The sequence below is a fragment of the Mesoplodon bidens genome, assembly GCF_964165515.1.
Source record: "Mesoplodon bidens genome assembly, chromosome: 6".
NCBI classification, from domain to species: domain Eukaryota; kingdom Metazoa; phylum Chordata; class Mammalia; order Artiodactyla; family Ziphiidae; genus Mesoplodon; species Mesoplodon bidens.
The window spans coordinates 6,099,224-6,124,575 of record NC_138162.1 but is presented as its reverse complement, the minus strand read 5'-3'; the positions used below and the strand labels follow the sequence as shown (position 1 = coordinate 6,124,575).

Sequence of the window (25,352 nt, the reverse complement as noted above, 5' to 3'; positions counted from 1 at the left end):
GTGTCACGCAGGCTTCAGTAGTTGTGGCTCACGGGCTCTAGAGTGCAGGCTCAGTAGTTGTGGCAGACGTGCTTAGTTGCTCCGCGGCATGTGGGATTTTCCCAGACCAGGGCTTGAACCTGTGTCCCCTGCATTGGCAGGTGGATTTTTTTTTTTTTTTTTTTTTTTGCAGTACGCAGGCCTCTCACCGCCGTGGCCTCTCCCGCCGCGGAGCACAGGCTCCGGACGCGCAGGCCCAGCGGCCATGGCCCACGGGCCCAGCTGCTCCGCGGCACGTGGGATCCCCCCGGACCGGGGCACAAACCCGCGCTCCCCGCACTGGCAGGCGGACTCCCAACCACTGCGCCACCAGGGAAGCCCGGCAGGTGGATTCTTAACCAATGCGCCACCAGGGAAGTCCTAAAGTCCATTCTTTATTCAGACTTCCTCAATTTTCCCCTAACATTTGTTCCAGGAGCCCATTCAGGATCCCATTAAGTTGTCATGTCCCTTAAGGCTTCTTTTCGTTGTGATGGTTTTTCAAACTTTGTTTTTGATGACCTTGACAGTTTTGACGAGTATTGCCCAGATGTTTTGTCCCTCAGTCATGATTTGCCTGATGTTTTTCTCTGGTTAGACTGGGTAATGGGAGGAAGACCACAGAGGAACAATGCCGTTCTCATCATATCATGTCAAGGGTACATTCTATCATTATGACTTATCACTATTGACGCTGACCTTGATCACCTGGCTGAGGTTGTCAGGTGTCTTCGTTGTAAGCGTACTCTTTTCTTTCTCCTTTTCTGTACTGTCCTCTCTGGAAGAAAGTCACTTACACGCAGCTCACACTTAAGAAGTAGGGAGTTGTGATCCACCTCCTTGAACATGGGGTATTTACATAAATTGTTTGGAAATCTTCTGCATGAGAGAGTTGATTCTTTTCCATTTATTTGTTTATTCAATCATTTATATACATCAGTATGGATTCATAGTTTTATACCTTGGGTTATAATCCAATACTACTTTATTTTGTTGCTCAAATTTTTCCAACTTCAGTCTTTGGGACTCTTTCATTTAGCTTCTGTGTGCCTTTGACATACCCCTATTGTTGTGAATTTTTTTAAAGCACTTTCTTACTTTCTGGCACTACAGGATATTTCAGACCCATCTTATGTATTTCCTTCCCCAGTCCTAGAATTAGTCATTTCTCCAAGGAGCCCTGGTTCCATTGATGGAAAAATGGTATTAGACACCAGCATCTGAGTGCTAGGTGTGCTTGTTGCTACTGGGGTGTCACTGTTTCTGCATCTTTAGCTGACAGAGCAAGGAGATACATGTTGTATATGTAACCTTTGTGTATACCCATATCTATAAATAGTTCTCTGTTTAACTGTATCTGTATTAAGCTGAACATGAGTTCATTCTGATGTCTCCAGCTCTCATTGATTACCACGTGGATCCTTCCAGCCTCCTATTCTTGCTTATCTATAACCTCCCGCTCTGACAGTGACTAACCTGGCCCTTACCATTCACCACTTACTCGTCATTTACTTAATTTTCAGTTCTAGTCCACATTTATCGTGGTTTTAGCATTGCTAACTTGCACCCCGTGGAAAACAACTTTGTTCACTAGAGTACAGTTCTTTTGCCTTTAATCTTATAGATGCAACTCATTTCCAGAGTTACTTAGCCCTGCAGCTTCTTCATGTTCTTATTACTCATCTTCTTCGTTTTCAAAATATTCTTTTTTTTTTTTTTTGCTGTACGCGGGCCTCTCACTGCTGTGGCCTCTCCCGTTGCGGAGCACAGGCTCCGGACACACAGGCTCCGCGGCCATGGCTCGCGGGCCCAGCCGCTGCGCGGCATGTGGGATCTTCCGGGATAGGGGCACGAACCCGTGTCCCCTGCATCGGCAGGCGGACTCTCAACCACTGCGCCACCAGGGAAGCCCCAAAATATTCTTGAACATGTTTTCTTTTCAGGTGAAAAGTAGAAAACATAGTCAACTTCCAAAAAAAAAATTCCTACTGTGAATTTGCTCAGAATTGGGTTAAATCTTGATTTGGGGAAGAATTATCATTTAAAAAAATCTAATTGTTTTCCTCTAGGAAACCTCTTCCTTTTTTTTTTTTACATATTTATTTCCTTTTGTAAAAAACTTATAAGCTTTTTTTTCCCTTATAGGTTCCACCCATTTCTTTTTAAGATCATTTCTAAATATTTTGGGTTTTGTATGACTATTTTGACCAGGAATTTTTTTCATTACATTTTTTGCAAATGAGTATTCCTAGTATGTTGGAAAACAATTTATCTTCATATATTTATTTTGTTTCCAACTTTCTTACTGAAGACTTTGTAAAAAAACTAGTTCTAATTTTTTGGGGGGTAATGTTTTGAGTTTTCTTGGTTGACAATCACAGCCTGTCCAAACTGTAATATTGTCTCCTCTTTTCCAATCATATTTTTTGCTTGTTTGGAATGTTTTGTGGTATTTAGCACAGTGTTAAGAAATGGTGGTAGCTGAAGTCGGTCTTGTCTTGCTTCTGATTGTATATCATTGTATGATATTGGTTCTTCGTTTGAGGTTTTCTTCATCAGGTGAAGGAAGAGACTTTCATTCTTAATTTTCTAAAGGTAGAAAAAAACACCCCCAAAACAAAAATCCCAAATGGGGATGGTGCTGAATTTTAGCCAGTGACTTTCTGGCTTTGTTGAGATATTTGTAAGATCTTTCTCCTTTTGACCTCTGGATGTGATTCCTTCATTTTAAACCATTTCCACATTCCTTGCATAAGCCCTCCTCAGTCATTGTGGATTATTCTTTAATATACAGCTGGATTCTGTTTGCCAGTGTCTTCTTTAGGAGTTTTCCATTTACTTCAATATGTATGATCAGTAAATGATATTCTTTCTTTGTGCTCTTTGTCAAATTTGGCACCAGGGCTTAGCTCTTTCAGTGAATAACTGAAGTTATTGTTTCCTCAGAAAATTACAAATTTAAAACATGCTTTTTAAATGTTCTAATAACTCTCAAGAGATGCAAACGCTTTTAATCATTTTGTGTGCTTCCAGACCGTGTGTGTGTGTCGTTCACTTGTATACATATATACACTTAGTTTTTTTATTATATAAAAAACGGGATTATACTCTGCATACTGTTTTGCAACTTGCTTCTTCTCCCCCACATGCTATATCATGGATCTCTTTTTATGTTAGGAAATATTGATCCCCTGCATTGTTTTAATGACTACAGAAGGTGTTACAGGAGGGATCTTAATTTATCTTACCTTGATTTATCCAACCATTCCCACATTATGAAAAATAGTTTGCTTTCAGTTTCCTTACAATATACACACACATTTGCAAAAACATATCTATAGGAACGGGACTTCCCTGGTGTTCCCAGTGGGTAAGACTCTGTGCTCCCAATGCAGGGGGCCCGGGTTCGATCCCTGGTCAGGGAATTAGATCCTGCATGCATGCCGCAACTAAGAGTTCACATGCCGCAACTAAAGATCCTGCATGCCGCAACCAAGACCCGGCGCAGCCAAAATAAATAAATATTTAAAACCCACAACATATCTATAGGATAGATTCTCAGAACTGTAATTGGTTCGTTGTTAAAGCATATGAACATTTTAAAAATTTTAGTTGGTATCAGCAAACCGTCCTCCAAAAATGCTGTACCATCTAACCCTCCTACCAAGAGGAGTGTGAGACTGCTTTTTCCCCAAACACTTGCTGGCATATGGGGACGTCACTCTTCTCTTTTTTGCTAATTTGATAGGTGAGAAATGGTGACCTGTTTTAATTTGCATATGTCTGATAGAGAGTGACTTTGAGCATCTTCTCTGGGTCGCCAGGTGTGCTGTCAACTTTCCCCAGGGAAGAGGTGGTTTTAGGGACTTTGCTAGTGGCGCAGTCGTTAAGAATCCGCCTGCCAATGCAGGGAACACAGGTTTGAGCCCTGGTCCGGGAAGATCCCACATGCCGCAGAGCAACTAAACCCATGCGCCACAACTACTGAGCCTGCGCTCTAGAGCCTGCGAGCCACAACTACTGAGCCTGTGCTCTGCAGCAAGAGAAGCCACTGAAGTGAGAAGCCCTCACACCGCAACGAAGAGTAGCCCCCGCTCGCTGCAGCTAGAGATAAAGCCCGCGCAGCAACAAAGACCCAAAGCAGCCCCCCCGCAAAAAAAATTTTAAAAAATAATAAAGTATGTTCTGTTATAAAAAAAAAGTTTATTAAAAAAAAAGAAAAGAAACGGGAGGACTGAGTCCCGGAGAGGGGACACAATTTGCCCACAATGGTGGCAGATGGTGAGACCCTGCTTGGGGCCCCTGCAGCGGGAGGAGGGGGTATGTGCACACCCAGAGTGGCCCCAGGGTGCAAGCCCTGCTTTCAAGGAGGTGGGAAAGGCAGGCTCGGGGAAGAGTCCTGGACGTGAGGTCTTTCTGAGACTGGCTTTCTAGTGCCTGGCTGTGACCGTGACCACTGGGACACACAGACTGGGTGAGGGACTGGAGGATCCCCCACGTGAAGGGCTGGGTAGTCTTCCTGTGTGTGATCCTCATATGTCCTATAGGCTCCACACCCTCGTCTTATCGAGTGGAAAATACTTCCCTATGGAGAGGTGGTTCTGGGCCAAGCTTCTGGGGCTCATATGCTCAAGGGCAGCACAGTGGAGACAAGGTCATGGGTTTAATCATCCCTGCACCTGGCAAGCCCTGCTCAGAGGGAACCCGCGCCACATCTGCCCAGCTGTTTGGCAGGGGCCCACCTTCAGTCACGAGCCTCCTGCCCCCTCCAGGAGCAGAAACGAGGGCCTGGGGAACAAGTGCCATATGTCTGCAGCTTCATGCATGGTTGAGAGCTTGGATCTGGGGTCAGACGGACCCAGGTTTGAATCCTATCTCTGATGCTTCCTCATTGTAAGACCTTGGGCAGTTTGCTCTACCGCGCTAGCCCTCAAATTCTCACCTATAAAATGGAGATAGTAAATAGGAGACTTCATAGGTTTCTGTAACGTTTTTCTCAGTGAATGTATGTCAAGTGCATAGAACAGAATCTGGTGCTTAATAAATATTAAAACAATGGTAGCTGTCATCATCATCATCATCACCCTCATTTTTGGAGGCAGTATAGCCAGTGGCAAATAGAGCAGGCTTTGGAGCCAAATATGTGGATTTGGACATTATTCTAGATTGAACAGTGTTGTTACAGAATTCCTGTCCTTCCTAGAACCTCAGAATGTGACCTTTTTTGGAAATAGGGTAATTGAAGATGTAATTAGTTAAGATGAAGTCACACTGAAGTAGAGTGAGCCCTTAATCCAATGTGACTGGTGTCCTTATAAGGAGAGAAGAGACACAGGGAGAAGGATTGGAGTGATGGTGTGTCTACAAGTCAAGGAATACTGAGGATTGCTGGTATCACGAGAAGTGAAGAGGAAGAAGGCATGGAGCAGATTCTCCGCAAGAGCCTTCAGAGACAGCACGGGGGCTTCCCTGGTGGCGCAGCGGTTGAGAGGCCGCCTGCCGATGCAGGGGACACGGGTTCGTGCCCCGGTCCGGGAAGATCCCACATGCTGCGGAGTGGCTGGGCCCGTGAGCCATGGCCACTGAGCCTGTGTGTCCGGAGCCTGTGCTCCGCTACGGGAGAGGCCACAGCAGTGAGAGGCCCGCGTACTGCAAAAAAAAAAAAAAAAAAGAAAAAAGAAAGCATGGGCTGCTGACACCTTGATTTTGGACTTCTAGCCTCCAGGACTGTGAGAGAATGTACTTCCATTGTTTAAAGCCACCGGGTTGGGCTTCCCTGGTGGCGCGGTGGTTGGGAGTCTGCCTGCCGATTCAGGGGACGCAGGTTCGTGCCCCGGTCCGGGAAGATCCCACATGCTGCAGAGCGGCTGGGCCCGTGAGCCATGGCCGCTGGGCCTGCGCGTCCGGAGCGTTTGCTCCGCGGCAGGAGGGGCCACAACAGTGAGACGCCCACGTACTGCAAAAGAAAAAAAAAAAGAAAACATAAAAGCCACCGGGTGTGTGATATTTTATTACGGTGACCACAGGAAACCAGTACAGTTATTGACTACCACTTGCTAGCTGTATATGACCTTCAGCAAGGTCTTGGCATCCTCAATTCTAACAGGGAGCTGTTAATAGGACTGAGCTAAACACTGTAAAATAATAAGTACTCGATGCATTGAAGCTGCTGTCAGCATCCTCACCCACTTCTACCTCCACCACCATCATCATCATCATCACATCATCATCACCATCAACATCAGCAGCATCATCACTGTCATCATCATCATCATCATCAGCAGCAGCAGCAGCATCACCATCATCATCCACATCAACATCATGCTAAGAAGGGCTTTTTATCCAGATCCAGTCCTTCCTGGACCGGGTGAAGGAGGGAGATGGAGAGGGGCTCAAGCAAGCCCTCTCAGTGGGCAAACTCACATGGGGACATGCCAGGTGTCCTGCCCTGTCCTGGTACCTCACTCCGTCCTGCCGGAAGACAGGTCTTGAAATAGTTACCCTGCTGAAAACACCCTGTCCTGGGGAGCTTTGGCATGATGAGTGATGAAGGTGCGGTAGGTCCCAGGAATGACAAATGAAGCCGTGGACCGGCATTAATTAACGACAGGAAGGCATCTATCTCTGTCTCACTGCCTGGAGCTGTAGATGGATGGGTGGGCAGGTGGACAGTCGGGCAGCAAGGAAGACAGATGGAGAGAAGACCTCCGTGCTCCCAGCCCCGTCTGGGCATCTTGAAAGCTGGTCCAGCCCTGGAATGATGGGACTGGTCAGTAGCAACCAGCACCCAGAGCTGGTTTGGGGATTATCTGTTCAGTAAAAGGAAGAAATCAGACTAGTTTTCGCACATCAGTGCATCTGTGTATGTAAGTGTGTTCTCCCCTGAGAACCTTCTTTGTTCAGAGCTTGGGGCAGAGCTTTTAAAATGCCTGCCGTCTAACTCAAGAGGAATCACAAACACTTTTGTCCATCTGGCCAGCTCTCCCTTAATACGGCCAACCCCTCTGCATGCCCCAAATAACCACATTTGGTTTCCTGCCTCATTTTGGATCTGTTTCTCTGAGTGACGGGCAGCGGCGTGCTGTGGTGGGAGCGCCTGGGGATCAGGCAGGCTTGGCATTCAGAAATATTTGCTGGGTGTTGATTGTATGCCTGGCATTGTGCTGGGCACAGGATGTAAAGATAAAGGGTCCTGGACTTACCTGGTGGCGCAGTGGTTAAGAATCCTCCTGCCAATGCAGGGGACACAGGTTCGAGCCCCGGTCTGGGAAGATCCCACATGCTGCGGAGCAGCTAAGCCTGTGTGCTACAATGAGTGAAGTCCACGCACCTAGAGCCTGTGCTCCGCAACAAGAGAAGCCACCACAATGAGAGGCCCGTGCACCGCAACGAAGAGCAGCCCCCCTCACCACAACCAGAGAAAGCCCGTGTGCAGCAACAAAAGACCCCATGCAGCCAAAATTAAATAAATAAAAATTAAAAAAAAATGATAAAGGGTCCTGACTTGGAGCTGCTCAAACAGTATACTCAAACAGTATTTGTTATGAGTAAATAAATGTTATTCATTTACTCATTTGAACAGTATTTATTAAGCACTTACCATGTGCCAGACGCTGAGGTTGGCAGGAGTTCTGTGACGATGAACAAGAGAAGGGGTCACTGTTGGTGTGATGTAGCCAATCAACCCTAGTACCAAATCTTCCCACCTGACCTTGAAGGACTCTCTTCCCCTCTCTGACCTCAGTTTCCCCATCTTTTTAAAGGTGGGGGTCTTCAGATCCTTTCATTCTCAACATTGTTATATTTGGCACATAGGTTTGTAGTCAAATCATTTTTCTCCCCAGCGCATTCCTTTTTTTTTTTTTACTTTTTATTTTATATTGGAGTACAGTTGATTAACAATGTTGTGTTAGTTTCAGGTGTACAACAAAGTGATTCAGTTATACACATACATGTATCTATTCTTTTTCAAATTCTTTTCCCAATTAGGTTGTTACAGAATACTGAGCAGAGTTTACTGTGCTATGAAGTAGGTCCTTGTTGGTTATCTATTTAAAATATCACAGCGTGTACATATCAATCCCAATCTCCCTAACTATCCCTCCTTCCAGCCTTCCCTCCTGGAAACCATAAGTTTGCTCTCTAAGTCTGTGAGTCTGTTTCTGTTTTGTAAATAAGCTCATTTGTATCATTTTTTTTTAGATTCCGTGTATAAGAGAGATCATACGATATTTCTTTTTCTCTGTCTGACTTACTTCGCTTAGTATGATAATCTCTAGGTCCATCCATGTTGCTGCAAATGGCATTATTTCATTCTTTTTTATGGCTGAGTAATATTCCATTGTATATATGTACCACATCTTCTTTATCCATTCCTCTGTCGATGGACATTTAGGTTGTTTCCATGTCTTGGCTATTGTGAACAGTGCTGCTATGAACATAGGGGTCTAAGCCCATTCTTGAAGGAGACAGGATGGTGGAGGCTATGATAGGCAGGAAAATGCCCCCCCCCTCCCCTGCAGATGTCCATAGCACCTGTAAATCTCATACTTGACATGGCAAAAAGGACTTCGCAGAAGTGATTAAGTTAGGAATCTTGAGATGGAGAGATGATCCTGGATTGTCTACTTGGGCCCATTGTGATCACAAGTGTCCTTTTAAGAGGGAGGCAGGAGGGTCAGAATTAGAGAAGGAGATGTGATGACAGAGGCAGAGGGAGAGGGAGCTATTTAAAGATGCTACATTACTGGCTTTGAAGATGGAGGAAGGGGACCATGATCAAGGAATGAAGGAAGCTTCCAAAAGCTGGAAAAGACAAAGAAATGGATTCTCCCCTAGAGCCTCTGGAAGGAACACAGCCCTGCCGGAACCTTTATTTTAGGGCTTCTGACCTCCAGAAATGAATGTGTGTTGTTTTAAGACACTGAGTCGGGGACTTGCCTGGTGGCGCAGTGGTTAAGAATCCGCCTGCCGATGCAGGGGACACGGGTTTGAGCCCTGGTCCGGGAAGATCCCACATGCCGCGGAGCAACTAAGCCCGTCCACCACAACTACTGAGCCTGTGCTCTAGAGCCTACGAGCCACAACTACTGAAGCCCGCTTGCCTAGAGCCCGTGCTCCACAACAAGAGAAGCCACTGCAGTGAGAAGCCCGCGCACTGCAACGAAGAGTAGCCCCCGCTCGCCGCAACTAGAGAAAGCCCGCGCGCAGCAACGAAGACCCAACGCAGCCATAAATAAATAAATAAATAAGTTTATTTAAAAGAAAAAAGACACTGAGTCTGTAGTAATGTGTCACAGCAATAATAGGAAACTAAGACAGAGTTCTTAAAGTCCTTTCCAGGGATCTCCAGCCCAGGGGCTCCTCCAGGGCTTCTGGAATTTCCTGCGTCCCGTGTTTGCATACAATCCCTAGTCCTCAGCATGTGCTGGCCGAGTGCTTGGGATACCAGGAGGTTGGATGAGGCGGTAACTGCTGAGGGGCATTGCTGAGAGGTGTGCGGGAGTTGGAACTGGGCAATTTCTCAGAAGAATCTTCCTCCCTCTCAAAGCACAGAGTATCTCAGAACATTGTTTTTCCATGAAAGAAAGAGCGATTGTCAGCTCCCCGAGCAGGAAGCAGATGGACCGAAGAATAAAGGGTGGTCCTTCCAATTGGAGCACATTTAATTTATGATAACCCACTTTACCAACTTAATTTTTCTCATGTGGCTGTGAATGGGAGAGAATGTGGTCAGCCTAGCTCTGGTCCAGCCTTGGGAACTGTTGGGTAGTCTGACACCTGTGATGGGAGAGGGCAGGGCCACCCAGATTCAGAACTGGGTACCGCAGAGGCTTCTCTCAGTTTCCAGGCAAGGAGAAGTTGCTGTCGATTTTTGAGCAGGGGTGATGTGAGCAAAACTGGCCCCAAGGGCGGCTTCTCTGGCAAGGACAGGTAGATGGATCAGAGGCAGGAATGTCTGGGGATGAGGAGGACAGTTATGAGGTTACTGAATTTGCATCCAACGTCTTTACAAATGCCCTTACCTTTGGCCCAGCAATTCTGCTTATGGGCATATACCCCAAGGAAACAGTGGAACTAGTGCTTGAATGTAGCGGATATAAAGATGTTCTTTTTTTTTCTTTTCTTTTTTTTGCGGTACGCGGGCCTCTCACTGTTGCGGCCTCTCCTGTTGCGGAGCACAGGCTCCGGACGCGCAGGCCCAGCGGCCATGGCTCACAGGCCCAGCCGCTCCGCGGCATGTGGGATCCTCCCGGACCGGGGCACGAACCCGTGTCCCCTGCATCGGCAGGCGGACTCTCAACCACTGCGCCACCAGAGAAGCCTTATAAAGATGTTCTTAATAACATTGTTCATTATAAAAATTGGAAATAAAACAATATGGGCAAGACCATTATTGGACATTTATACAAAGGAAATACTTTGTAGCCATTAAAAATGATTTTGAACTGAGTATTTGACCTTCTGGAAGGATGCTTACAATGTGTTGTTCAGTGAAAAGAGTCAAATTAAAAATAGTATGTTATTTATACTTAAATGGAAATTCTGCTTCAAATAGTGTGCACTTATATAAGATTTATAAATATGCATGAAAGTTTTGAAGGTTATATATAAAAATAAGCGTATCTCTGGTTGGTAGAATTCCCTTCTTTTTCTGCATGTGAGGAATTTCTATGTACAGTTCGCAGAGAACAGTTGTCAAGAGCTCAGATTCTGGGACTCCCTGGTGGCGCAGTGGTTAAGAATCCACCTGCCAGTGCAGGGGACATGGGTTTGAGCCCTGGTCCGGGAAGATCCCCCATGCCGCGGAACAACTAAGCCCGTGCATCACAACTACTGAGCCCACATGCCACAATTACTGAAGCCTGCGCGCCTAGAGCCCATGCTCCACAACAAGAGAAGCCACAACAATAAGAAGCCCGCTCTTCGCAACTAGAGAAAGCCCGCGCGCAGCAACAAAGACCCAACGCAGCCAAAATTAACTAATTAATTAAAAAAAGAAAAAAAAGAGCCCAGATTCTGGAGTTGTACAGACCTAAGCGAATATTCTAGCTCTGCTGCTTACTGACTGTGTGTCTTTGGGGAAGTTACTTAGCCTCTCTGGGCTTTCATTTCTCCTCTGTAATATGTGGGTAAGAGTTGGACTTAACAGGTGGGAGGGAGGATTCAGTGGGCTAATAATACACAGGAAGCATCTCAGCACATAGGCTGGTACATAGTAAGTGCTTAGGAAATGTCAGAATCATTAATGTATATTTTTTAATGAATGTATATTATTATGTAATAAAGAAATAACCAACGTTGAGTAAAATTATTACTCTCCTCAGTCAAACTAACATTTGAGGACCTCATTGGAGCAAGACTGTCTTTGCCTGTCTGCCTCGTGTGAGATTGCCCAGCAATTGTGTGTTCAACCAGCCAGAATGGCCATCGTTAAAGTCTACAAATAACAAATGCTGGAGGGGGTGTGGAGAAAAGGGAACCCTCCTACACTGTTAGTGGGAATGTAAATTGGTGCAGCCACTATGGAAAACAGTGTGGAGGTTCCTCAGAAAACTAAAAATAGAGTTGCTATATGATCCAGCAATCCCACTCCTGGGCATATATCCAGACAAAACTATAATTCAAAAAGATACATGGACCCCTATGTTCATAGCAGCACTATTCATAATAGCCAAGATATGGAAACAACCTAAATGTCCATCAACAGACGAATGGCTAAAGAAGATGTGATATATATTTATATATACAATGGAATACTACTCAGCCATAAAATAGAATGAAATAATACCATGTGTAGCACCATGGATGGACCTAGAGATTATCATACTAAGTGAAGTAAGTCAGAAAGAGAAAGACAAATACCATGTAATACCACTTATATGTGGAATCTAAAATATGACACAAATGAACATATCTACGAAACAGAAACAGACTCACAGACATAGAGAACAGACTTGTAGTTGCCAAAGGGGAGGGGGGATGGGAGAGGGAAGGACTGGGAGTTTGGGATTAGCAGATGCAAACTAGTATATATAGAATGGATAAACAACAAGGCCCTCCTGTATAGCCCAGGGAACTATATTCAATATCCTGTGATAAACCATAAGGGAAAAGAATATATATATGTGTAACTGAATCACTTTGCTGTAAAGCAGAAATTAACACAACATTGTAAATCAACTATACTTCAATAAGATTTAAAAAAAGAAAAGAAAAAAAAAAGAATTGTATGTTCAGATCAGCAGGGCCAGCTCCTGTTTGCTGAGCCTTTTGCTCTAACCCAAGCCAGGTGTTTCCTTCCCTGCGTTTACTGGATTCTCACAATGATGGTTCTCAGCTAGGAGAAATGCATCATTTTACAGATGGGGAAACTGAGGCTTGGGACGGTGAAGTAAGCTCTGAGAAGCCGCATGACTGGTGAAGGGTGGAGCCAGGATTCCAGGCAGCTCTGCCTGAGGTCAAAGGTGAGGGTTTGGCTGAATGAGTCACTGCAGAGTTCAGGAGGAAGGCAGTGGAGAAGGCTTGGTCAAGGCCAGAGCAGGTGTGGAAGGGGCCGTTGGATGTGGGAATAAATACAGAGCAGAGAGGCAGGGCCCTCCAGGCAGTGATTCTGAAAGTATACAGCAGAAGAGCTGGTGTCCAGACCCCTCCTTGGTAATGGTGGATGAATGCCGGATAATTCCATGCGCTTCCTTTTCGAAGAAGGACTAAGGTCTGTTGACGAGTTGCCAAGTATGGAAATTTTTCTTAGGGTGACTGGAATTTAGAATTTTTTTGTTTTGTTTTGTTTTGTTTGCCGTACGTGGGCCTCTCACTGTTGTGGCCTCTCCTGCTGCGGAGCACAGGCTCCGGACGCGCAGGCTCAGCGGCCATGGCTCACAGGCCCAGCCGCTCCGCGGCATGTGGGATCTTCCTGGACCAGGGCACGAACCCGTGTCCCCTGCATCAGCAGGCAGACTCTCAACCACTGCGCCACCAGGGAAGCCCTGGAATTTAGAATGTTTGAACTAAAAATAGTCCATTACTAGAGTTCACCAAGGACTCAAATGAAATATTTCCTGAAGAAATCTGATGTCCACACCATCTTGCAAAACCCGCACTGTGCACATGTCCACATGGCGAGTTGGAATTCTGGCCATGTTCTCAGTGCACTGGTAGCCTTGTCTTATGTTAGCTGTGGCTTTCAATTACTGCTCTTTAATAAAAAACTATTTATTAGGGAAAATTTCAAGTATATACAAAGTAAGCAGAATAGTATAATGAATCCCTATATCCCCCTCACCCAGCATCACCAAATATTCAAAAAAATCTGCCATTCTTGTTTCATCTATATCTCCTCCCACCCTCCACTCCCCCACTCAACGATGATCATTTTTTACGTTTCTTTTTTTGTGAGGTAAACTTAACATACATTAAAATGGGCAAATCTTCGCTTTACACTTTTGACAAATGGATACACCCGTGGAACCCACATTCCCATCACAATATAGAGCGTTTCTGCCTTCCCAGACAGTTCCTTGGATCTCCCTATCCCACAGACAACCTCCGTTCTGATTTTGTTCACCTTTGATTAATTCTGCCAGTTCCAGAGCTTTCTGTAAATGGAACCATATAGTAGGCACTCTTCTGTGTCTGGCTTCTTTCGTGCAGGATTATGTCTGCGAGATTCATCCATCTGGTTGCCTGTATTGGTAGCTCGTTCCGTTTTCTGGCTGAGTGGTATTTGATTATATAAATGTACCTCAGTTTGTTTATTCATTCACCAGTTGATGGACATCTGGCTTGTTTCCAGTTCTGGGCTATTGTGAAAACAGCTGCTATGAACATTTGAGTACAAGTCTTGGTGTGGACGTATGTTTTCATTTGTCTTGGGTAAATACCTAGGAGTGGAAAGACTGGATCCTATGGTAGGTGCACGTTTAACTTTGTAGAAACTTCCATTTGTTTTCCAAAGCGGTTGAACCATTTTGGCATTCCCACCGGCAGTGCGTGAAAGTTTCAGTTGCTCCATCTCCTCGCCAACATTTGGGATCAGCCCTTGTAATTAATCCTGCTCTTTTCAAGTGAGCTAATATATGGATGGAGTTTCTGGAAGGTTTAGCTTTTGTTGGTCAGTCTGGTGTTGGCCAGTTGCTCTGCGGTCCGAAGCTTTATTTGCTCAATTCTCTGTTTCTTTGTCTTCCCAGAATTCCCTTCCCGCTGATGCGGGGTTGGGTGGGCTGGTAGCGGGGAGGTTTCTAGGGGAGTCATAGTCACAAAAGATCGGGAACTGTGGGTCTGGGGGCGGAACTGGAGGTTTGCCCCCTGCTCCATCTCTGGACCCAAACTGGAGCTCTGGGTCCAGTTTGGAGCGGGCGGAGGGCCAAGTGGCCTGACCTCCCTTCCAGATCTGACCCTGGCAGCCCTGGAAGCTGCTCCCCTACCACTTCCCCATTTGTGGAGGTCTCTGAGGTCCAGGCCTCAGCTTCTCTCCCCTCTGATGGTGGCACATCATGCAGTTGCTGCCCCAGCCCATGGGGGCTATGCTTCGGGGGGTCCAAGCTCACCTGGTCTTCTCTATCTTCCCTGCAGATATTGGCCCGGTGACCCTCACGGCCGACCCAGCGGTGTTTCAGAGGGAGCTGAGAGAACTCTACGTGCAGGTAGGCTGCCTCGCCCCTGGCTGCTGGCCCTCTGTGTCCTTTTGCCCAGCCCATGCCAGAGGCCAAGGTCTTTGCCCCACCTGGGGGCCAAGGTGGGACTTCCTGCAACTGCTATGACCTGCCTGCCAGCTCTGCCTGGGGCTCCCCCCCAGCTTGGGGGTCCTGCAGATTTTGTATTTTGGGGGGTTCCTTCCTTTATTCAGTGAACCAAGTACCTACAGGAGTCCCTGTGCCTGGCATGTAGAAGGTAGTTATTATTTACTGCATGGATGCAGGCTTGGAAGGAGGGGGTATGTGGTAGCTGAGCAAGGATTCAAGAGGGGTCAGTTCAGACCCCCAAAACCTGGCCCAAGACTGGGTCAGATGTTCCATGGCCTCCTCGGCTTTTGGGCCACACTGAACACCCTGGTTCAGCATACGTCTCCCCCACCCAGCCTCCTGAAGGCGGGGATCCCTCGGATAGGTCTAGCTCACCGCCAAGTCCCCCAGGGCCCAGAACAGGGCCCGGCACACGGAAGGGATGAGTGAACCAAAGAGAGAAGCGCTTACTGAAGTTACCACGTGCACACCCTGCTTCTGGTGCTGGGTGTGCGAACCTGGCGGGCAGAGAGCTCCTGGCTGGTGGGCGGGGAGGGGAGGGCTGTGTGTTTCTGTGGAATCGGTTCCAGGGCGGGTTACAGAGAGGATCTGAGGAGGCGGCGTGGAATGCTGTCCTCTGCTCGCCCCTCACCTCTCCTTCTCCTGGCGACCCCGCTACCCCTCTATCCTCCAAGCCTTGGCTAACACGTGGCTTCCTTGGCGTGTCTGTTAGATGTCCCGGTGGCTCCCATCCCTCCTTTCCCACTGGTAGCTGTCCTCACGATGATAACTAAATGCTCGTGTTGTGCTTGTTAATGTAAAGTCTGCCTCCCATCCAGACTCTGTGGGAGGGACCGTGTCGCTCGGGCATGGGTGAGTGAATGAGTGAATGAATGAGTGAATGAAGGAATGAGTGAGTGAATGAAGGAGTGAATGAATGAATGAGAGATGAAGCGGATTGGATGCTACACTGTGTCTCAGGGAAGGGAGTGGCTGGGGCCCTGGCCTGACCCTGGATGGGTGGGACAGGGGCCACTGGAGGGGACCCCCCACCTCCCTGGGTGGTCCCCACGGCGAGGAGGTGGGCGGCAGCCGCTGAGCTGCCCTGTCCTGCAGGGAGGTGGGGACTGCCCAGAGATGAGCATGGGGGCCATCAAGGCTGCCGTGGAGGTCTCCAACCCCGGCTCCTTCATCTACGTTTTCTCGGACGCCCGCGCCAAGGACTACCACAAGAAGGACGAGGTGCTGCAGCTGCTGCAGCTTAAACAGTCGCAGGTGAGCCACCATGAGGGGCTGCTGGGGAAGCTGGGGTCTCCGAGGGCCGCCCCAAGCCCCCCACTCCCTCCCTCCAACCCCCGCCGGACAGCTGAGCTGGTGCTTCTCGGGGTCAGCCTCCGCCAGCGGTGCCGACCAGCCCACTGACCGAGCTGGGCTGTGAGGTCCAAGTGTGTTCTCATGCTCCCGCCCCGTCCGCCAGGCCGCAGGCCTCCCTGGTGAGACCCCTTTTTTTTTTTTTTTTACATCTTTATTGGAGTATAATTGCTTTACAATGGTGTGTTAGTTTCTGCTTTATAACGAAGTGAATCAGTTATTCATATACATATGTTCCCATATCTCTTCCCTCTTGCGTCTCCCTCCCTCCCACCCTCCCTATCCCACCCCTCCAGGCAGTCACAAAGCACCGAGCTGGTCTCCCTGTGCTATGCGGCTGCTTCCCACTAGCTATCTACGAGACCCATTTTTGATAAAGGCCACACCACGCCGCTCCCTTCACACCCCGTCAGAGCCCGGGCAATCCATCTTCCTCCTGGCGTCGCCTCTGCTGCCCGTCATTCTCCTCCCATTGTCTAAGGGTCTGGAAGATGTGCTGGGGCTTTTGCTTCTTGCTTTCACAGAGAGGGGTTGGGGAGGAGATATGTGCAGGGAAGGAAGGAGGGCCCGCCCGCTGGAATCCTTGGGAAAGACCTCAAGGGCTGGGACGCCTCTCTGCTCTCCCGTCTAGAACAAACTCGGGTTCTCCAAGGTTCTTCTAGCTCTGCCGCCTCCAGGGCCCACTTGGAGCGGAGTCGATTTCCATTCCCTTCCTCGTAGATTTGAGAACGGCTCCCATTTATCGAGCACCTACTGTATTCCTGGCCCTGTGATGAACACGTGACCTGCATCAGTCCTGACCCGCACGGGGTGGGAACTCATATCATTCCCATTTTACAGACGCATCGCCTGAGCCCAGAGAGAGGAAGGGGCTTTCTCCAGGTCACTCCTCCCTGGTTCTGGCCCTGCGACTCACGCCTGTAGAAGGTGGCAGACGAGCCATGAGCCAGGCTGCCTGTCTCTCTTCTAGGTGGTCTTTGTGCTGACGGGGGACTGTGGTGACCGTACTCATCCTGGCTACCTGGCCTATGAGGAGATTGCTGCCACCAGCTCCGGGCAGGTGTTCCACCTGGACAGGCAGCAGGTGACCGAGGTGAGCTGGCCCTGACATGCTGCATCTCTGGGTGGCTCGGCCCATGGGTTGGTTGCCGTAACAGATGAGCAGTGCTGAGCGCTCACGTCACAGCAGGAAGCACAGGAAGCCCGGTTCTCAGGGATTTGGGGCATCATCTGGCCAAACCCTCTCACTCGCCCCAAAAGCAGGTGCTGAGGGTTTCTCAGTTTTGCCGGTAAAAAGATTGGGGCTTGAAGGAGCACCCTGGGTTTTAGCCCAGGTCCCCCAGGAGGTCCAGGCTGGTAGGATAGATCTAACAAAGACTGGCAGAGTGGGGGGTGTAGGGGGAGCTTCTCCCCAGAGTCGAGGAGCCCAGGAGTGGGGGGTGGAGGAGCATGGGGGGCGGCCATCAGATTTGGGCTGTGTTGCTGGGACAGGAAGTCGAGCTTGGGGACTTGGCAGGGAGAGGCTTGCTTGGCCCCGAAGCCTGATGTGCAGGGCTGCTGATGCCCCAGCACTGACCAGGTGTCTGTGTCCTCATCTCGGTCTTGGACCAGGTGCCTGCCCTTCCTCCCCTCCAGGCTCCATCAGTTGCTCAGGTCTCTCCCCGCTTTCCCTCTGCCCAGCACGTCCATTCCTCCCCAGGAGCCAGAGGGATCCTTCCGGTGGCATGTCAGTAAATGTTTCACAACCATCTCTCTCTGGAAGGAACAAGAATGCCCACTTCCATGGTGTAAATACTCCTACTTTGGCTGGTTTCAAGCTGCCGTCATGAAGTCACAGAGCATGGGATGTGATGCTTATAATCGGCTTTCTTGAGCCTGTATGAGCCGGTCCTGCATCCCACTGGATCCTCTCACTCACTGACCAACAGGTCCCACCCCATTGTCCCCTGGAACAGGTCCAGACCCTTATCTAAGCTCCGTCTCTCTGAGCCTATCACCTGTGCTCTCCCCCTTGCCCACTGCTGCCGCCCTGCTGGCCTCTCTGCTCTTTCTTCAGTGCCCCGTGTCTTTCCTCCCCCAGGGCCTTTGCTCGTGTGGCTTGTTTTTCCAGCTTCTCCTCCCCTGGCCCCTCATCTTCCCAGTCTTAGCTGAAATGCAGCTTCCTCGATTTCCCATCAAGATTAAGTCTCCTTTCATACCCTCTCCCAGCTCTCTGTACTGCTTTATATAATCGTAATTTTGCAGCTGTGCGATTATTTAATGCCATTAGGCTGTGAGCTCCCTGAGGCCAGGGCCCTTAAGTCCCTGTTTGCTACTGTATCTCCAGCACCTGGTACAGCCACCAGCATGGAGCAGGTGTTTGGTAAGTAGCTGGTGAATGGATGACATGGAGTCCCTTGTGCGTAAGGAAGAGGAAGATGAGAGGAACAGCATCTCTGAGGCCACCGCGGCCTCGAGCCAGCCCTGCCCTTGCCTCCGGGAGAGGGTATGGTATGTTGTATATTTATGATCTCCAGGGCCGTGTTTAGGTTAGCGCCTTCGCTCCCTGTTGAAAGATGGCGTTTATGGTTCTCTGCTACACATTAGGATTTATTTCTTTTGGCATGTCAGCTTGCTCTGGCACTAAGCCGCCCAAGCAAGGGTGGGAGGCATTTCAGAGTGGAATGATGGCTTGGTCCTTGTTTGGGGGGTTGTCCTGTCTGGGCAGTTGCTCAGGACCTGGGTTCCTGCTGGGGCAAATCAGATGTCAGGCATCTGGGTGGGTCGGTGGAGGACCACTTGCTCAGGTGTGGGGCTGGTCTCTCCTAGCCTCTCCCTCGAGCCATGGAACCTGGGGCGAACCCCTGGCTCCTGGCTGTGGTGCCAGCCTTCTGCCGTGGCAGCCTGGCCAGGCAGGACACGTCTGATGTGGTAGGATATCTGATGGCCAGGATTGGCTGCCCCTGGCTAGGGACCTGGATCCCTCTCCTTCCTGAATAGAGCTTCTGCCGTGGCAGCCTGGCCGGGCAGGACACGTCTGACGTGGTAGGACATCCGATGGCCAGGATTGGCTGCCCCTGGCTAGGGACCTGGATCCCTCTCCTTCCTGAATAGAGCTCTGTCATTCGTTAGCTTCATGCCTTGTACCTGGCCCCAGACATTTGGCAAGCCTGGGAAAGTAACCGGGGCAGCCAGGGCTCTGGTCATCCCCCCAGGAGAGGGAACAGTGCCTTTGCCCAAGCCAAGGGGGCTCCAGCTAGAAGAAGTTGCAAAAGTCCCCCAAACCCTGCCTGTGTAGTCAGTTCTTTGACCATGTCAAAGTATGTCCAGTATGGCAGGAAAGACACATTTTGCATTCTCTCTTCCCTTCATTTATCGAGCACCTTCTCTGCGCTGGTGCAGCTTTAGGTGCTGGGCGCCGAGAGATAATCCATCAAGCTCAGGTCTCTGTGCTTTCGGGCGTTTAGCTTTTTCCACCTTTGAGATTCCAGAGTAACTAAAGGAGGGTGAAGATCCTCTCCCCCTGGGAGGGGTAATCTGTAGCTTTTGCCATCCTTCAACGGACAGGGGAGGCAGGCAGTGTGACCCCTTGGGCCTGTCCCAGAGGTGTGCATTTTTTTTTTGGCCATGCTGCGCAGCATGTGGGGTCTTAGTTCCCCGACCTGGGATCGAAACCGTGCCCCCTGCATTGGCAGCACGGAGTCTTAACCCTTGGACCACCAGGAAAGTCCCCAGAGGTGTGCATTTTTAATTAGGACGTAGCTAGGTCCAAGAACCTCCTTGCCCCAGCACATCTGTCCCACAGGCTTCCCCCCAGCTTAGACCCAGCTCAACGTCCTGTCCCCAGCTCCAACAGAATGGTCAGAATTTCTGGGAAAGCCCATCATCCTGAAGCCCTCTGGGGTCCTGGAAAGTCCCATTCCGGGGACTCAGGCTCTTTCACTGTCCAGCAACAGCAGGTACAAATATGACAAATTGCTCAGAATCTGGGCATTAACCAGGGGAAAGGTGAACTGCCCTCTAAGACAGTAAGGGGGAGGGGGAGGGGGAGGGGGAGGGGAGGTCAGATTAACAGGTGGTTTGGATTAACAGATCAGGAGACAGGCCCTGGAGATGACCTCATCCTGGACCCTTCCCAGAGGAGGTGCGGTGGTGGGGGGTTAAGGTCACATGCTCTCTTCAGACCCCAGCTCTACCGCCTGTCTGCTATGTGACCTTGAGCACAGCACTTAACCTCTCTGGGCCTCTGTTTCCTCAGGTGCGCAGTTGGGTTATGAGGGCTACTGCCTGGAGAGATGGTGACAAGGGTAGGAGGAAGACCTCTGCATGAGGCCAGGCACCAGGGAGCCCTGGGTGAGGGTTAGTGGTGGCCATACCTCCAGCCCCTGTGCTTCTGTGTGGAGCGCAGAATACACCACCCCCCGCCCAGCTCTAGCGAAGCCCCCTCAAGGGTAAGAGCTTTCTCTGGAAAAGGTTCTCAGGAAAGTAGAGGCTGGGCCCTGTGCCCAGTTGTCAAAGGCCCTCAGTTTTCTGATCTGTGGTTCTTGAGGCCCATTTGGCGCCCCCGTCCCCAGCTTCCCCTCTCGGCTTCCTCACCCTGACTGTCAGATGCTTTGGGGGGGAGCCTCGGGGGATGATTTATCCGCTGTGAACGGCTGAGCGGCAACCATCTGGCCAGGGTAGCAGCGCCAGATTCTCTCATTCCTTCCCCATCAGCAACAGAGATGAGCCCCAGTGCATTGCTGGCTCCCAGGCACCCCCGTCCTGCTAACATCTGGAAGCCATTACCTTTGCAAATAAACATTACGCTTGCCCGATGAAGTCTCTCTGCTCAGAAGTTTCCCCCGATTCCTCTCTGAGTCCCCGGGCCATCGCCAGGTCCAGAAGGCTTTGCCCGCAGGCCTGGGCCCGCAGCCGCAAGAGGGTCAGCACCCCCAGGTCCCGAGGGGTGATGTGCTTCACAGGGCAGCCCTCATGGGCGGGCCGCCTCCTGATGGGGTCGCTGGCCTCCTGTCCCATCTCAGCCCTCTCGGTGCAGTAGCCTGAGCTCTTGGGCATCTTCTCTCCATCAGAAAATCCTACAAAGAGCTTGTAATGACAGTTGCAACACAGTAGCGGGTGTGACTCGTCTGGGTGATTGTCACCTGGTGCTGCCACCCACCTCCTGGCAGCTTTGCTCATTTCTGATCTCCTCCTGACCCCTGACAAGGCCTGGCCCCGGGGGGAGGAGGACAGTGGTCACAGAGCTGTTGCTTTGCTGCCGGGGAGCCGCCTCGCTTACTTCACCAGCTTCTGTCTGCCTTTCTAGCTGGGAGCCTTGGCTGCTGCTTCTGGTCTACCTCCACCTGGACAAAGAACCTTGTCCTCATTTCTTAACCAAAATAGGTGGGATCTTTTCAAGAGAAACATCACTTAGAAAGTTGGGCAAAACCAGATGAGTGAAGTAGCTCCAAATATAAAAACAGAGGAGTTTTCAGAACACAGAATTCTTGTCCAGTGATAACTGAAATCTAGCTGTACAATCTAGGCGCATATGCTCCAGCTCAGTCTGACCAAAACATATTCATTTTCCAAATCTCGAGCAATTCTTCCAATTCCCTTCTGTTTCCTTTCCCTTCCATGGAAGATCACATGGTAGGCAGAGCTGGAGGACTGTCATTTAGAGCGAGGAGGGCCAATATGTAGCATGCTAGATAGACACCACGTTCTAATTCCAGATCCATGGCAGACATTGCTGATCAATCACAGATGTTTTTCTAATTGAGGCTGAATGTGGCTTCACATTTCTCCAAACAGTATTCCAGGAAGTCACTTCCTGTTGATTAGAACTGGTAAGCGACAGGATACCCCTATGGTTGCTCAGGTATATTCTAAAGTCATGCTTGTAAAGACATACTTGTTCCTTTTAATTGATTTTTGCTTAAAAATTTTCTGTGAGAAGTGTCAAAGATATAGAAAAGGAAAAACAGGGACTTCCCTGGTGGCGCAGTGGTTAAGAATCTGCCTGCCGATGCAGGGGACACGGGCTTGAGCCCTGGTCCGGGAAGATCCCACAAGCCGCAGAGCAGCTAAGCCCATGTGCCACGACTACTGAGCCTGCGCTCTAGAGCCCGTGAGCCACAACTACTGAGCCCAAGTGCCACAACTACTGAAGCCCACTCACCTGGAGCCCATGCTCCGCAACAAGAGAAGCCGCCGCAATGGGAAGCCCCTACACTGCAACGAAGAGTAGCCCCTGCTCGCTGCAACTAGAGACAAAACCCGCTCGCAGCAACGAAGACCCAGTGCAGCCAAAAATAAATTAAAAAAAAAAAAAAGATAGACTCCAGCATAACCCACAATATCACCTGATAAAATGACTAGTACTTCGCTAGTATCAGCTGATGCCAAGCCCATATTCAGCTTTCCCTATTTGTCCTCAAAATGTCAAATCAGGATTTAATCAAGGGCTGTGCATTTCATTGGGTTCTTATGTCTGTTAAGTTTCCTTAAATCTGGAGTAGTCCACCATGTTTTCATGCCACTAACTTGTTGGAGAGGTATTGATTATACAATGTCCTGTGTTGTGAATTCATCTGATTGTTCCCTTATTCAGGAAAATAAGTGGTATGGTATTTTGGAGAGAGAGTTACCTGTTACCTGATTTTCAATGGGACCTGTCTGAAAGAGTAAGATTTCAGAATGAATAAAAGCAGTTGTAGAAACAAAGGATATAAGATTTCTCAGTGTTGTGACAAGGGTCAGGAGGGGGCTGCCTTTGCTGTCTGCTTAGAGACATGGTCCTGCTTAGACAGCATGGTGTCCAGATGAGCATGTGGTCTGAGGCCCCTTGGGCAGGGGATGGTGAACCACATTGCTCTGGGAGAGATTCCGGATCTCCAGAGTTCATCAGTGTGTAGGAGGCATCAGGAGGGCTTCCTGGAGGAGGTGATGGGTGTCACAGAAGTTGGCCATGTGACGAAGGAGGGAAGTCTTCCCAGCAGAGGTCATCCTTTGCTCCTTCTGTCCCAGCTGAGTCCTCTGGATGCCTTCATTCAGGTGTCACAGTTCTGAGCCCACAGGCCAAGAGGGTAGTGACGTGTGAATCGGGCCTAGTAGAGGGCAGTGGGGAGTGGTGTGGCCTCAGGTGACCTGGAAAGCCTGTATACTGCCTAAAAGCCACTGGGGGACCGGATTTTGCACACAGCTGGCAGCGTGTTGGGGACCCACCTCCTGTGGGCCAGACACAAGCAAGACATCACGGGCACCTGCTAGTGTCAGCTTCTCACACCTGCCTTCCAGGTGCTGAAGTGGGTGGAGTCAGCAATGCAGGCCTCCAAGGTGCACCTGCTGTCCACGGACCACGAGGAAGGCAGTGAGCACACGTGGAAGATCCCCTTTGACCCCAGCCTGAAGGAGGTCACCATCTCCCTGAGTGGCCCCGGGCCCGAGATCGAAGTCCAAGACCCGCTGGGTACGTGCGCCCCAGGGCTGGCCTCCACCTTGGCCCTGAGACTGAGCTGGGAGTCCAGAATGGGACAAAGAGAGAGGCCCTGGGGTGATAGGGGGTTTGGACATAAGGCTCCAGGAGCAAGGAGGGTAGGGGGAATGCCAAGTGAAGGGCACAGAGGGTACCCGTGGTAGGTGAGGAAGCAGGAAGGCCATTAGCAGCCCAGCTGGGGAATTAAAATAATGACAGTCCCTGGGCTTCAAGGATCACATGGCCTCTTCCCCGTGTTCCCTCAGGGGAACTCTTCAGTGTCCTGGAGAGTCCGTGGGGGCAAGAATTAGTGGCACATCGTAGAGATGGGAAGCTGGGGCTCTGGGAGGTGGAGTGACTTGTCAGGTCGCCCAGGGTCAGTGCGACTTAGACCCGGTGTCCTGGCCCCATGGTGCCCTGCGGATGTCCTGAGTGTTCAGGTCCAGAGGCCAGGGGTACAGCTGGCACCTGGGGAGGGATGAGGATGGAGATCAGGGTAAGATAGAGGCCCGGGTACCACCAAAGGCCTCTTGTCAGTTCCTCTAGGAAGCCCGAGGCTGGTTTTTGGAGCACTGTGGGTTCCAGGGGACAGGGTGGGCCGCTGTCACCCCCAGGAAGTGGTTGGGGACTAAGCGGCCCTTGGGGCTCCCACAGGGCAGATCCTGCAGAGGGACGAGGGCCTCGACGTGCTCCTCAACATCCCTGACTCGGCCAAGGTTGTGGCCTTTAAGCCTGAGCATCCCGGGCTGTGGTCCATCAAGGTAGGGGGCCTTGGGGTCCTGGGGTTGGGGAGACCAGCTTCACTGACCTGAGATACCACCTCCCTCTTGCCTGGCCCCAGGGAGCCTGGGGCCCTGCGAAGCTGAGAGCTGGAGCGTGGATAGTGATGTGGGCATATCAGTAGAAGTAGAGGGTCAAGAACGGAAGAGGAGTATTCTGCCTTGCGTCAGTGAGAGGAAGTGGAGTGGTTTGGGGTTAGTCAGGGAGCTTCTAAGAAGGGCTTACAGGAACCACTTGAGTGTCCAGGTGGGTGACTGAGCTGTCCTGTGAAGAGTGCACAGAAGCAGCAAGGGTGACCTTGGGCTCAGAGGGACAGGGCTGGCAGGGGGAGCGGGGTCTGCTCTAATCTGCAAGTGCTGGGGGCAGGCTGGGCTCCTGACAGAGTATCCTGGGATGGGGCAGGCTGCTGCTTCAGGAGGATATGACTCTTGCTGATCAGGCAAACACGTACGGAGCCCCTACTGGGCGCCAGGCACAGGGCTGTGTGCTGCAGGCACCGCTATCCTTCAAACTCTGAGCATCTTTGAGCCAAGAGCTCTCCTGCCAATGGGGAAGGCAAGGCAGGGGTTAGACGTGCAGGGGGACAGACCAGACCCGCGGGTGTTGGGGGCGGTGGTAGTGGGAAAGGCAGGGCAGCTTCGAGAGGGCCGCTCAGGACAGTGCCCTAGCTGGGTTTCTTCCACTTCATCTGGGGAGCATCGTGCTGGGCCCCCAGGGAGCAGGTAAGTTGCCCACCTGTATGCAACGGCGGGAGAATTCCAGCTGCCAACCCCAGGCCGGGTCAGGTGGGCCGCCTCCCGCCTGGAGCTGGGGTGCTGGGTTCGGATGCCCCGGTGACGTGGGCCTGGGCCTGTGCTAGGTCTATAGCAGCGGCCGCCATTCGGTCAGGATCACGGGCATCAGCAACATCGACTTCCGAGCTGGCTTCTCCACTCAGCCCTCCCTGGACCTCAACCACACCATCGAGTGGCCCCTGCAAGGTATGGTGCTCCTGGCCCCAGGGCGATTCAGGGCCACCACTC

General features: G+C 50.3%; 1 protein-coding gene across 1 annotated transcript in view; it reads left to right on the top strand.

The window, feature by feature from the left end:
- HMCN2 (hemicentin 2) overlaps positions 1 to 25,352 on the top strand; it is a gene marked incomplete at its 5' end in the record, with an annotated part of 148,901 nt that overhangs the window by 5,651 nt on the left and 117,898 nt on the right. Inside the window, 6 exons of the mRNA XM_081237656.1 lie at positions 14,593 to 14,663; positions 15,858 to 16,016; positions 17,083 to 17,205; positions 23,373 to 23,544; positions 24,205 to 24,311; positions 25,190 to 25,310. Of these exons, the coding sequence (XP_081093782.1) occupies positions 14,593 to 14,663; positions 15,858 to 16,016; positions 17,083 to 17,205; positions 23,373 to 23,544; positions 24,205 to 24,311; positions 25,190 to 25,310 (753 nt within the window). The remainder of the gene's footprint in view (positions 1 to 14,592; positions 14,664 to 15,857; positions 16,017 to 17,082; positions 17,206 to 23,372; positions 23,545 to 24,204; positions 24,312 to 25,189; positions 25,311 to 25,352) is intronic.